The sequence below is a fragment of the Chiroxiphia lanceolata genome, chromosome 6, assembly GCF_009829145.1.
Source record: "Chiroxiphia lanceolata isolate bChiLan1 chromosome 6, bChiLan1.pri, whole genome shotgun sequence".
NCBI lineage: Eukaryota > Metazoa > Chordata > Aves > Passeriformes > Pipridae > Chiroxiphia > Chiroxiphia lanceolata.
The window spans coordinates 40,020,821-40,035,725 of record NC_045642.1 but is presented as its reverse complement, the minus strand read 5'-3'; the positions used below and the strand labels follow the sequence as shown (position 1 = coordinate 40,035,725).

Sequence of the window (14,905 nt, the reverse complement as noted above, 5' to 3'; positions counted from 1 at the left end):
GAAGCCGGGCGCTTTTCAGTGGTGCTCGGTGACAGAACCAGAGGCAATGGACACAAACTGAAGCACAAGGGAGTTCATGTGAACATCAGGAAACATTTTTTTACTGTGAGAGTGGCTGAGCACAGGCTGCCCAGAGGTTGTGGGTCTACCTCCTTGAAGATACTCAAAAGCCAGCTGGTCATGGTCCTGGACAACTGGCTCTAGATGGCCCTTCTTGAGCAAGGGGTTGGACCAAGTCATCTCCAGAAGTCCCTTCCATCCTCGACTGTTCTGTGATTGAGAAGAAATGGATAATTGCTTTTTATATTTTCAGTTCCCATTTCTCTAGAACTTTCAAATAATCCACTTTCTGTTCGCCTGGTGTGATGATCATCTGAATCACTGGTATTTCTACACTGAGCTGGGATAGAATGCTGAATTACTCTTTAAAAGTGATCATCTGCCCCACAGGATTGCTGAGATGACAAATCTATTGCTTGAATTCCTGTCTTATCCTTCCCCTCCACATTTTCTCTGAAAAGTTTTCCCTGAGATGCTCAGAGACCATGGGAATGTTACACAGTTTATATATGCAGTAGCTGCATACATTTTGAGTATACAAAAAGACAACCTGGAAAAGGAACCTGTCCTGATGTGTAAGGATAGGTAATGCTGCTGTGTGTTTTTAGAACTGAATTGTTACTTTACACTGCATATTTCTCTGCTTATATATCTCTTACATAAATCTGGACCAAGATTGTGTCTCACGTTTTATGGTCAGAGCTACACCTGTGAGCAGAACAGTGGAAGACTTTTTGTTTTCCAATTCCAATCATGCGTAGTACTAGAAATTCCAAACAGGATGCCTGTTGTAGATATGCTTTCAGGGGTTTAGACTGAGCTGAAAGGAATAAAGTGTTTATAGGGATCTGTGTTCTTGTAGCTGATCCTACTTGGATCTCAGTTTCAGTTTGAACTCACATTAAAATGTATGGATTGCATGCTTGAAGTTATTTGATTTTTCAATAGCTTTCAATTGCTGAATCAGCAATATACTCTGAATATGTATGAACCTTAAAGACTAAGACTGGACCAGTACTAAGAATAAAGACCAATACCAGGCTGGATGGGAGTCTGAGTAACCCGTCTAGTGAAAGGTTCCGAGCTCATAACAGGGAGGTTGGAACTAGATGATCTTTAATGTCCCTTCCAACCCAAACCATTCTATGATTCTGTGTTTCTATGGAACCAGTATATCTATATTGTTATATCTATGTCTATAGGTATTTTTAGGTATATCCATATCTATATTAATAGATACATACATATTTATAATTATTTTTGTGTGGAAGGTGAGACTGGGGAGATTGAAACACCTGATAACTCAACTGAATTCCTTAAATCTCCTACCCAAGGGCTTTCATTATTTTGTCATGAAACTATGATTTTATAAAGTGCTCAAAGTATCCTTTTATCATGGGCTGGAGTTCATAAGTTGCTTTCTTCAGAGGAAGGATAAGCAAGATTTCCACCCTGGAGAATCTTACAAGGCCTAAATTATGTCACTGATATTGGAGAAGCTTAAGAAGAGAACTCCAGAAAAGCATTCAAAGAAGGGAAGGAAAAATAGTATAACATTTGTGGTATTTTACATTCATGTGGGGAATATGATTTTAATTGTTTTCCTTTGACATTCACAGAATAACTATATGAGAATCTATTAATGTCATGACTCTTACATGTTCTGCAAAAATATTCCAAATAGTGGGCTGCTTTGGAAAGGTTAATCATCACATGCTAACACTACCACCTTTCAATATTTTAAAAAGACACAAATGCTTTGCTTTAAAAAGTGATTTTATTTTTTTTGTGTGCAGAATCCTCTTATAGTCCTGAATAAATGTGTATAAACTGAAGATTAATAAGTTGTAAGATATGCTCTTGTTGGATAACAAGGTAGCTTATGGCCTTAAGCTAAGATCAGAGAATCAGATTAGATATCTGAAAAAGACTTTTTCGCTGTTAGGGTGGCCAGGCATTGAAATAGGTTGCCTAGGAAGGTGGTGGAGTCAACATCCCTGGAGGTGTTCAAGAGGCATCTGGATCTGGCACGGGGTGATATGATTTAGGGTGATGTGGTTTAGGGGTTACAGTGGTGGTACTGGGACTGGATGACCTTGAAGGTCTCTTACAACCTCGATGATTCTATGATTCTATGATTCTTCTTGGTGATTCCATTAGATTCCTTTCTGAACTCTCCCCATGCACAATCTAAGTTAGTGTGAAGACCTAGCAGACAAGAATTATGTCTATTTTTACCTCACATGGGGATTTTGAGAACTACCTGTCATTTAAAGCATTCCCACGATGCAGCATTATGCATCTACATTGGCCTTGTAAGCAGAGCTCAGGCTGCCTGCAAATGCCATGTATGTTTGTAGCAGGCTCTATATCTATATCTGTGGATAGATAGACATAAAATTGAGATGATGCAAAGCAAAACATTGCAACAAGGAAATCTTTGGCTTCGGGCCAGCTCCAGAAGTCAGCAGCTACTGTAAAATCCTTAGGTGTTTATAGAGCCAGGCCAAGAGAGGCACAAAGACCTGAGTGAGTACAGTGGCAAGATAATGCCCAAATGTTTTTTCCAAAGTGAAGTACATACATTCTGTTATGGCTCTGTGAATAGCTAACTTGTGTTAAAACTAAGTTGCCAAAAAAAAAATTTATACATTTTGAGAGGGGTTAAAACTAAATTTTAAAAGCCATCTTACCCTAGCATGTGAACATGAGGGTTTTTGTCTGCAACTTGCTGGAGTCACAGTTTTTTTCAAATCTGTATTTTGTGACTTCAGTTTTTAATATTATCATTGCTGTGTCAAAAAATTTAAAACATTGAAATAATACTTCCTTTTCATTGTCAAAACTATTCTCCTTTTACACACAATTTCTTGTCTACTCAGAAAAAATGGGTTTAATTTTTACATATTGATTGCTGAGTTCTTTATATCATCTCACCAGCACATGGTATAATTGGTATCATATTAGTTATTTAGCAAGTAAGCAGAGAGTATCATTATTTGTCTGTACGCCTGGAAATGCTGAAAAGTTAGTTGTTTTACTCAAAAGTGAAAATAAAATTGGCAGTATGGTAATGATATGTTTTTTATCCATAGAAAAATAATTTCTTTGTTTTTATTTGATAGACTACTTGGCTTCTACAAAGGAATATTTCCTCCTGTCTTGGCTGAGACACCCAAAAGGGCGGTGAAGGTAAAAATTCCAAGCTTCCTCCTTTAAAAATGTAAGCAGGGACAGTGGCAGCTGTAAAACATTTTATTTATTCCCCTGCTGATTGAAATTAGAATCTTAAACTTATTTGGCATATTAATCCTCTGATTTTTACTAGGAAGAAAGTTTCCTATTGATAGTACAATAAAAACTCTCCTTGATTAAGGAGTGCAGGATAAGGATCTTAGATGCTAAGCTATTTTTGACCTGTATATCCAATGTTACAGGAAAAAAAAATTATTCTATATTGTCAAGAAATTAATAAAATAGTTTAAGTGTTATTTTAGCCTCATAATTACCTGTGGTTTAGATATTTTCCTTTACTGAAAATGCCTAGCATCTTGCAAAACAACTAATAGCTTAATAAATTAACACAAAAAGCCATTAAAGAAGCCACTAAATAATACTCAGTAACTTGAAGTAGTGTATCTGTAGGTGTGAAGTGCTGCCCAGACTTTTCTTGTGCTCCAAAGAGTGCTCTACTCCCTACTCTTACTTTTTAACAGACTGAAGACAGTAATGGATTCAATTCCTCATTATGCAAGGAACATTTTACTCCAGCTCTCTTGTAGTTGAACTAGATGCTAGTCTACCAAAGTGTATGTACTGTCAAATGCTGATCTGATTTCCTTTTATTGTCCTTTATTTTGAGTTGTTGAGCATGATTTTAGTAACATTCCTAAGCAAAATACTTCAATACATCAATTTTTTCAGTTGTCATGCAACATTTTTAATTAAAACCTAGTTAATAAACATGTCATCTTAAAGTTTTAAATCTATCAAAGCATCAATTGTGTTAAGAGCAAATGTTTCTTTGCTTTTTGCTTCAGAGCTTTGAAGTTTCCCATAGTTGCATCAAACGTGTGTAAAAGCAGTTGTACAGAATGTCTTGATTTTTCTTTCTTTCTTTTTTGGTTTCTTTCTTAAAAGGTTGCATATGATTCTGATCCTTAGTCTGCAATTAATCATTCACATTCCAATTCCTTTACAGAGGAATAATATTTGTATAAAGTGACAGGATGTGACCTTGTAATGGAATCCTAGAGGAGTTCTGGTAGTATCATCTTCATGTTTGCATTGGCATCTTAGATATAAGTGACATATGTCACCTACCTCGAAATTATTTAATGAAACTAAGAAAACCAAAGTCCTATTTAACAGCAAAGTGGCAGTGAAGGATAGATGGATGATATTTAGCAGATTCTTAATAACTTCTTTTCTCATCCGGTAATGTTTCACCAGCCTCTCCCTTTCATTTCCTTTGACACAGGACAAAGTAAATCTGTGGTTTTTTTGATTCCAGCATATGTTTAGTTAAAATACCAACCCAGGTTTGATTTCTCCTGAGTCATCCGAAAATCTCAAATCACTTTCTCTTACTCAAATTGATTAAATTAGCTTAAACTGCACAATATTCATTATAATTATAGAATCATAGAAAGATGTAATTTGGGAGGGATCTCTGGAGGTCATCTGGGGAGCCTCCTGCTCAAAGCAGGACCGACTTCATGGTTAGATCACATTGTTCAGATACCTCGTCTAGTAGAGTTGTGAAAATATTCAAGGATGGAGATTGCAACCTCTCTGTGCTCCTGCCCCAGTTCTTAGTTGGTTTCACTATGAAGAATTTTGCCCTATATCCAATCCAAATTATATACAAATTACAGTGTTGCAACTTTTGCCTATTGCCTCTCATGCTTCTGTTGTCAGCCTCTGAGAAAGCTCAGCTTTGTCCTCTGGATCACCTTTAGGTGGTGGAAGACAGTAATTAGATCATCCTAGCCTTCTTCTCTCCAGGCTAAACAGACAGTTCTCTCAATCTCTTGCACATCTTAAGCTCACAGCTCCTTCAATGTCTTACTGGTGCTCCCTCAGTGGGGTGCTTTCTACCTAATTTTTGGACATTTATGTAAGGGCTGAGTTTTCTGCAACCATGAGAATCAGGTTTAAATGGGGGGAGGAAGGGGGCGTTAATTAAATAGTTAAATTCTTCAATTATTTACACTATTCCTTTAAATTTAATGCAGTTCAAAGGACATCAGGATGACTTTAGGTTACCTTGAACCATCAGCTGTATTCTACACTAGAAGAATTCAGTAACATAGGACAGTAATGTCCTTGTGAGAACCTGGATACTGAAGGAATTCAATGTGAGATTTTATATGCCAATACAATTTCTAATATCCGAAGTGGAGTTTGTACCCATGCTTTGACCTGAAGAGAATCCAGCCTGTCTCAAATTTCCACTAACCTTATTTGGCTATGACCCCAAAGGAGAAGTCACAGCTTCCTTTAGCCCGCTCTCCACCCTTTATTTTCCTAATAGCTTTCCTCATCTTAGCAGGCCTCAGGCTGTCCCTTCTCCACTGCCAAACTGACCAGTGAGATTTAGAGGAAGATTACAATCAGGCCAATGATTTTGAGACTTGAGAAATCACAAGAGGTAGAGAGGCAATTTCTAGGTTCCAGCAGCCTTGATTTGTGTTTCAACTTTTGGAAAATGTCTAGTTGTAGTGTCGTAAAAGTGTGTAGAGAATGGACAAGGGAGATTTTGTACTAAGAAGAAATGTACTTGTGCTACTGGAATCTTGGATTTATCTGATGTGTATATTTGCAAATAAAAATACAGCTACTAAAATGAAGTTATTTAGCCCTGGTTTTCCAGTTAAGTGTTGAAGATACAGCTCCATTTTTAGTAAACTATTCTCATGTCTGTCTTGCTGTTTCTTTTTTTCTCTCCTTTTATTTCCCTCCTAAAAAGAAAGCTGGTATTTCTGGAAGATGAAAAGTCAAAGTTTATAACTTTCTGTTAGATTGAACTTGGAGCAAAGAAATGATCATGCCAATACAATGGTTAACAGATGAACTTTTGGGGCAAATTTATATTGTTCATGTGTTCCCAGACATCTTGTTTCAAGCATGTATTTTTACCTTAGAGTTATTGAGACATCTGGTAAGTACTTTGGCTATTTTCTTTGTAACTTCAATTAAAGTGTATCTTTGCCAGATGGACAATATTGGTTATTATATACACAAAAGCATGTTTTAAATGCATTTATTCTGAGAAATTTTTCTTCTTTTTTTTTTACTTTTTTTTTGCACAGAGCTATTAACCCAGCTGTAGATGAAAAGAGGAAATCATGCTGTGTTTTTAAAAATATTTTGGGTGGACACACATTATATGAATTTGCATGATACAGTAAGATAATTTTTGGGGGCAAAATTGTGTGTTTACTAGCCTACCTAGTACACACAGAAGAATTTATATTGAGTTTTATTGCTATTGATTTGTTTTATTTTAAAAATATGTAAAACATAGTTACTATTAAGTATTATTTAATTTATGACTCTAGGAAGCTATTGATTTTTAAAGGTAACATTTTAAAGACCAAAAAATTGCTAGGTAATGTATTTCTGCCTTTATTACAACCATTTTACAGATCTGCAACACTGTGGAAAACATTAAGGAATACCAGAAATTCCATTAAAGGTTAGGAGGGTAACAATGAGTAGAAAGATTCTGGAGAGAGAAAAAAGCAAACTTTATCACAATAAGAAATCAATTTAGTTCAGTGAAGCAGCTTACCCACCCACTTTGTCAGAGACTTCTTTTTACTTATAAAATATCTTCAGTTGTCCAAAAAAGATAGACCTACAGTTTAAGTACTATCTTTTCTGATTAATGTCAAGGCTAGTGCAACAATTTTAAACATATTTTCAGGATGTTTGCAAGCTAAATGTTCAATCTAAACACTATTTGGAAAGCAGTTAAAGTCTGGGCCCCAATTCTAGGACCTTTTCTGCAAAATTATATAATAATCTTAATAATCCCTACTGAATATATAAAAAAGTATCTGTTCACTGACCAAAGTATCAACCCTTCAATTTTCAGAATCTAACACTCTGATTTTGCATAATTATTCAAATATATTCCCTCCTGCTTTAAATCATTGGCATTATTAATGCACCTGATTCCTGATAGTTTTAGTGTGATTCCAGTGACTTCATTTGAAGCAGGTCTTGATTGAAAAATGTTATTGACTTTGCCATAGGACAAGGTTCTAAACAAGTTAAAATGAAAATGTGGTGTTTATTATGCGTATCCTGTACACGTAGTTTATGGAAAAGCTATTCTAACTGTTCTATGGTAACTAAACTCTGAGGGACAAAGCTTGTCTTCTTTGGTTGAGACTCAGCATAGGTCACCCAGTCTTTCTGTTTTGTCTTAAAAACTCTGTTCTCTTTTGTTTCTTATGATTCCCACATCTCCATTGAACTCACTGCCCATTGCCTTCCTCTTGTGGTGAAACAGCTGGATTGTTTCCTGCATGGGCAGGTGCTGTACGGAGGGATCACAGCCTCCTGCGTGGGCATAAAATGCACAGACTTTCAGAGTATCCCACCTTTCTTTGAATCAACCTGCTCTGAACTAATCAAGTGTTACAGTTCAACTTTTGAAAGTAGGCAGGAAAGTCAGAGGCTCTATTTATTTACTTCTGCTATACTGGGATGTGTCAACTCTTGCACTAACGCAGTCTTGGTGAAACTGTGAGAGGTTTTTGTTGTTCATTCCCATACTACTGGATGTGCTGAGTAGAATCCACTTTTTTTAGCACGCAAAGACATGAATACTTCTTGGACAGACTATAGGACTCACAAATAGTGAGCTGTAGTTACAGGCCTTGCATTGTTCCATATGTGAAAATTATGTATAATAACACCTATGATATCTTTGGGTTTTACCCAGAATTCAGATACCTACTCTTTATAACCTACAAGATTTTTTGCTGTCCTCATTCCTCATGATGGAAAATCATTTTCACTGCCCTCAGAACTGTCTTATATAGCATCAACCTGAAGTGGTTTTTCAGTGGCTTCAGCAACAAATTTGCAGAATATGAATTTGAAACACTATGGGATTTGTTCTACAATCTCCTTCATAAACTTATCATACTTTCCCTTACAAGTCATTAAGATTTCCCTCCTACACTGCTCTAAGTGGAAGACTGTTTCAGGACCCCACTCCTCTGGTTATAAGAAAGCTTCATCAGATCTCAAGACACATTCTATTTATGAGTATTTTTTACTTTCATACCAATTACTTCATGTTACATATCTTTCCTTGGTTTTCATTCTCTTGTAGCCTTTCTTTTGCTAAACTAAACATGAATAAATTTGTCCCAATGTGTGCTCTGTTTCAGAGGGCATCTTACCAATACTTTGCAATATTTCACACATACTCTTATACACACCTTGACTCATGCACCTTCGACTTTGTGTCCACAGACAAGGAAATAGGCAGCAAAAGTCTGTCTGCCTACACCAACAGGAAGTTTCTTGCTGACTTTGGTGCAGTCATTTATTCTCAACACTTTTCTTGGAAGAATAAATCCATTAATTTATTCTGCTTTGATTTTTGGAAATCATAAAAGGTATTCTGGAAAGTAATGGGTTTGCATGGCAAGAAATGCAGGGTTGCAAAGCAAACCATATAGAAATGTTTGCCATTTGCCATGTTGGTGCAGGTGAAGCTGATCTCATTTCTTTCTTGAAGTTCAAACACCCAAGAGTGCAGCTTTCAAAACTCATCCTCTAAGGAATTGCAGATGCTCAGGGCTTCTAAGCACCACTGTTTGAAAGCAGACAATTGGCTGAAAGATTTATTTGTAAAGAGAAAAAAACTAAAGGAAATATGTCTGTTGACAGCAGAAGATTATACAAATCTGCAGATTTTCCGTCTTCAAAATCTGCAATTATATCTCTGATGAGAAGTAGACTAGTGTTTGAGAAATGTGAAAGTGATGGCAGTATATTATATTAAAGATGATTTCTTGGGATAGATTATAGTATCTGCTACTACCTTTATTCCAGTATATGAAAGTTAAATGCTAAAGGAAGAGTTTATAAATTGAAAATATGATGTATGTATTGCAAGCAAACTCTTACATAAAGCATTACTTCAATTGCACTTATGCTGCTATTGTAAATGACATACGAACAAAATCAGTTCTGAAACCTGATTGTCTACTATTGCACTGCTACAGAGAGTGTGAAACAAAAGTGACTAACGTTTATTTTGCAGAACTGCGTGTAGCTACTCGGGGTACAAGGCAGTGAAGCTCCACTGTAGTTTGCTTTTTACTAATATTCATAAGTATGCATATAACTCATAATTTTTTTCATTACAATTTCAGTCTTACTTTTATTTACAGTTTTTCACCTTTGAACAATACAAGAAGCTACTCGGATATGCATCATTACCTCCAGGACTGGTACGTACGGATACAGAACTTCATGTTCTAATTTAATATGTGTATACTGAATAGTCTCATCTGCTTTCTCCCCTAGAAGAAGTCCAAAATTAAAGGGTCCGGTTCAATCAACAGTTTCTCAGAACAGACTTGTGCCTCAAAAACACTGATAAAGAATTTATCAAAATAATAAATACGTGAATTTTTATATCAAATGTCTTCAAAATAATTCGTTACAATGTCATAGAATTTGTTAATATGGATAAAAGCAGTCAACATGAAAGAGTCTGTATGCAGCCTGTCATTCTTCTTCTTGCAAAATAACAGAAAAAGTTGAACATTATCAATATTTATTTATTCATGTGATAGTGACTAGTTTGATACCTTAACCTCAAAGTGTTAATCTGCAAGGCACAGTGCAACTATAACAAAAATACAGATCTTAGTCTTATTCTAAAGACTTTCTAACATAAACATAAGTTTTGCATAAGAAATTGCTACATCCTTTGAAGTCAATGGCAAAACTCTCTTACATATCAGTGGAGCTAGGAATTCATCTCAAGAACATAACTGCTTTAAAAACAAAATACAGGACATACATATACACAGAAAGGCTTTAATGCTAAGATGTAGTTTGCATGTGTAATCTGCATTTTTATGTTGAGCTTTATTCTGCTATTATACCATTTGGAGAAAAATACTTTTTGTAAGAACTACTGCTTCCTGAGGTGCAAGAATGTAAATCATAATAAATATCTATTTTTCACAATAATGGCATTGCAACTGTATGAAAATGTATTTTTATGGTTATGCTATAAAGATTTTGGTTATTTCAGGTCTCTTTTAAACAGTATTGCTCCCATTTACATCTGCCTGTCATTGCTGTGAGTGAATGGTCATAGAATTATATTAACTAGTTTAAAGCAAGTTTCCTCTTCCTCTTACTAATTCCATTGACCCTACAGTTGTTTATAGTCTCTCCTATTTTATCTGGTATTTTTCAGCATGTCCTTCTCATCCTTAGGTGTAAATAGAAAGACTGATATTTGTTCTCTAGTGAGTGGAAAGAATAGATCTTAAGGTTCTGTGGTACCCCAGCACTATATGGGGGGGGGAAATATGCTGAAAACTCGTAAATATACAATGGCTGGCCTAGAGCTGCTTTGATGCTTATAACAAATACAGCAAGCATTAAGCACCCCCAATATTTTTGGTGCAGTACTGTTACCATAGAGGCATTTTTGACCCTAAGGTATGCATGGTAGTGAGGGAAAAAGAAGACTGAGAGAGGTTCTGGTCTAAGCTAGACAGAATGTTTCTAGGTACCTCAATAGGCCTCATATCAAGGCAACATTTATTGTTAAAAGGGAGGTACATGCATTAACACCATCCTCCTGCTGGCTTCAGTTCATGATGAAAGGTTCTTATCTCACTGTAAAAGATTTGATAGTAACACAGTCTCCTCCAAAGGCAGTAAGGCTAGCGTTTGCCTCTACCCTTCCAATCTTACATTTGTCTTTTTCTTGACCATTCAAGAGTCCCTGCTCAAATTGCTCTGTATTAAGTAAGTTTTTTCTCACTATTGTTTTCTCCTTTTCATTGGTTTCTTTGAATTTCAGCAAATGTACTCATTATATTGTATCTTAGTCCTGGGACTTTTTTCAGCACCACAGACTCTGGGGATGCTAAGTAGAAGCAATAAATGTGTAAAGTGGTCATTAAATTAAAACCCTCTGAATTTTCTCAATTGACTTGAATATTTTAATACTATTTTTTCTTACAAACAAAATGTTTTAAAATGCTGCAAAGCAGTAAGTATCTCCATACCTATAGCTGAAATCTACCATCAGCTTCTAAAAAAATGGAGTTAATTCATCCTTGCAGTGAATGCAGACATTTCCCTGTATGTCACTCATTCCCATATAAACCACTCTAAGATTGATACTTACCTAGGTGTACTTTACTTCTACTTGTGCAATTTGCTCAAGTACTGTTGAGCTATTTCAATTTCTTACAGTAAAGTTAATATGTTAGTGTTATGTGCTTAATGCTCAGTTCAGAGATTTTGTTTTTTCCAGTCCTGCCTAACTGCATCTATATTTGTGTTATTATTCAGACTCTACCTAAAGATAACATGAGGGCATTCTTTTTCCATGTTTTTGTAATAATTTGGTACCATATTTTTCCTTCCAGATGAAAAGAGAATTCATGGACAGTGCTGTGACATTTTATTTTGTGTTTTTTGGAATCTGGTTTATGTCTATTGTCATATTGTCTTCATGAACTGTCAGCATTTAATCAAGGGCTAAAATTGTTTAGCAATAGAATACTGCTGCATTACTGTAATCTTGCCATTTGCATTGTATCATTCAGTTTCATAATCTGATGTAGGGGAGGTTTTACTCCTTAATTTTTAACTGTCATTTTAACTTTCCTAGGCATTTGCAGTTGCTGGCTTGGGATCTGGGTTGACAGAGGCAGTTGTGGTTAATCCCTTTGAAGTAGTAAAGGTTACCTTACAGGCCAATCAGAATGCCTTCAAAGAGGTATGAAAATTGCTTCATTCTCCTTTTTCTGCATAATGCACTTCAAGGTTCATATTTAGAGCAGAATTTCTATAATATATTGGGTTGATGTAAGTGATGTTCCCACAAGCTTAACAGAAATGGAGACTCAGTAGAAAATGCATTCAGATATGCAGAGATGCACACAGTATTGTCAGAGGCATCAGCATCTCCATTGTAAATGTTCTGTGCCTGAAGTGCACCTTCATCTCTCCAGAGCAGCCAAAAACCCCGCACTGTGAGGAACAGTAATCCAGAAGTACAAACCCGAGCCTCTTGTGGAAAGTGCGTTTACCCCAGCAGGTTCCAGATTTCAAGTGATCACTGAAGGTTAGCATAAAACATCATGACCCTGTGCCCTATCCAGAGTCCAGCTGGTGTGTTTTATGCTATATTTCTTGGATGAAATTATTTATACTATAAGACTTAGCATTTATTAGAATAAACTGGAAAATTGTTATATAATAAAGAACACTGATAGTTTAAATTCTTGATTCATTTCAGTTTTATTATTCAAATACTATTTTGTCCAAAGAAGTCAGCATGCAAAACTAACTTTGTCCGTGGTTCTGGGTACTGCTGAAAGCGGAAAAGGTTTAAACTGGAAAGCAGTGATTCATCAAAATCAAATGTTCCCAGGAAAGCACCAGCTTCTAATGTTCCAGGCTAAATTGAAGGAAGGTAGTAACACAGTTCCTTCTTTATTTTCTCAGTGAATAAGACTAACAATTGTCATATCAGCTTTTGCAAAATCTTTTGAGAAATCAGCTGTACTGTGGTAGAAGAGCCAAATCACGTAAGCAGGTCGTGAAATGGTTGGCTGAGTCCCTGATGAGGCATGATTTTTGCGTATTCTACTGTTAAGTTTTGACTGAGTTAATACTTGCATGCCTTCTAGCACTCATCTGCACAAATTGAACCCTTTTGGGGGATGCATAATAAAGAGATTTATCACTTGGCCATTTACTTAAGCTGTTTAGGCCAAGCTCCTCAGGTACACTTTTGAAAAATGCAACCACTGATTTCCAAATGTCATAGTCTAGCTGGTACTTACTCTGTAACTCATCCAGAAAAGTATGCTCTTCCAGAATAATTTTTAAAATGTTTGGTAAACTTCTGTTCTATTCTTAATTCATGTGAAAGAGATGTTTGTTTGCTACATGTGGGCTGCAAAGCCACTGAAACAGATAGTAAAGTACAGGATAAAAAGTTTAGGATCCTGTAAGGAGAGAGACTGAAAATGGGAAAAAGCAATGTGTGAGAAGATCCCTCTCTCAGGAAGGTGATATGATAAAAATTATGAAATACTACTGCTCCAGTAGTAGTAAACTAAGCAGATATTCTGGATCTTTCTGCCTCACAGTTGTGAAGATGTAATTGACTTATCTTAATAAAACCTCTGCTTTTGAGTATAAACACACCAGTATTATATTTTGACCAAACTATTCCCTGTAAAGTCGCAAAAGACCTGTATATCCTTTCATTTCATACATTTTAATTTTCTTTTCTACTGCAAAATTTATAACAAAGTCTGAGGTGTTTTAGTTTGTAAATTTTATGTAATTATTTACTTTATTTACAGCATCCCTTCCTTGGTGACTTTCCGAATACTCCAATAATCACAGTGTAGCTGTCCAAAAGCATTCTGAGTTGTTTTGTTTCAGGTGAATATCCTTTAATTTAATTTAAATGCAAATTTTCACAAAATCCAAATATTAGTATATTATTGTAAAATAAAATTGTGAAAGAATGCTATTTGGACTCCACTAGGAACCTAGTTTACATCTAAAATATGAACTATTTGCCCTAATAAAAAAATCCAAGGGAAATTAAGTTCTTAAATCACAATGATAGTTAAATCATAGACATTATTAATTTTCAATGTATCTTTAAAAAAGTGCTAGAATTTCAAAATTTGCTGTGAATTAGAAAAAGTCCAGTGACTTCATTACCACGATCTCAAGTTCTCATTAAGAATATGTTGAAGAACATTCCACACTAAAGCATGTAAACTCAAGGCTGTTGGAAGAAGCACATCCAGAGGTTATATTATTCAGTGTAAGGCAATGGTACACTCATTTCATTACCATGCACTGTTTTTCTAAAAGGTTTAAGTAAAGTGTGTACCTATCCCTTTGTGGAGCTTTCATACCAGCTGATGAAACCTAATGCAGTTCACATATTTCTTTGACTATTGTATTGAAATAATAAATATATCTTGTTTAAAAGGAACAAGGAAGAGTATGAACACATGCACTCACACACATACTCCTGCACACCCCCAAAGCAAATATTCACACCCTTTGGTGACAGCTGAATTGTTCTGTGCTACCAGATCATCTTTCGAGGGTTGATAGATTTAAAGATGAAGGCCACTAAAAATCACGTATCAGCATTTTTCTAATGTGGATTGCTACGGGTAAAAATAATTGTGACTTTTTGTTAAACTAAATTGCAAAAAGGACCAACACCTCGTTGTTTGGTTTTCCTCTTTTTTTTTTTCCTTTTTCCCTGTAGCCCTGGATAATTCACTGGGTATAGAAACTGGTGTGATGATTAAAATCTTCTCACCTGACTTAAGAGTTGTGATTAATTAAACAAATACAAGTTTCTGCTTTATAATGAGAATGTGGCTCCAGATTCCATTGACTAGGTCTGTATTGAGTAAAAGTCAACGGTTGTGTGAACTGAATTAACTCCATATGCTTATACAATAAATTCCTCCATCTAAGGTCCTCCCATCATCAGTGATGAACCACAGACCTTCTATGGCTTGATCAGCTGACATGAGGATGCCTACTTTGGTAACAGTGAAGCGCT

General features: G+C 35.7%; 1 protein-coding gene across 1 annotated transcript in view; it reads left to right on the top strand.

The window, feature by feature from the left end:
• SLC25A21 (solute carrier family 25 member 21) overlaps window positions 1-14,905 on the top strand; it is a 244,173-nt gene that overhangs the window by 214,216 nt on the left and 15,052 nt on the right. The window contains 3 exon segments of the mRNA XM_032689906.1: window positions 3,186-3,252; window positions 9,483-9,542; window positions 11,960-12,067. Of these exon segments, the coding sequence (XP_032545797.1) occupies window positions 3,186-3,252; window positions 9,483-9,542; window positions 11,960-12,067 (235 nt within the window).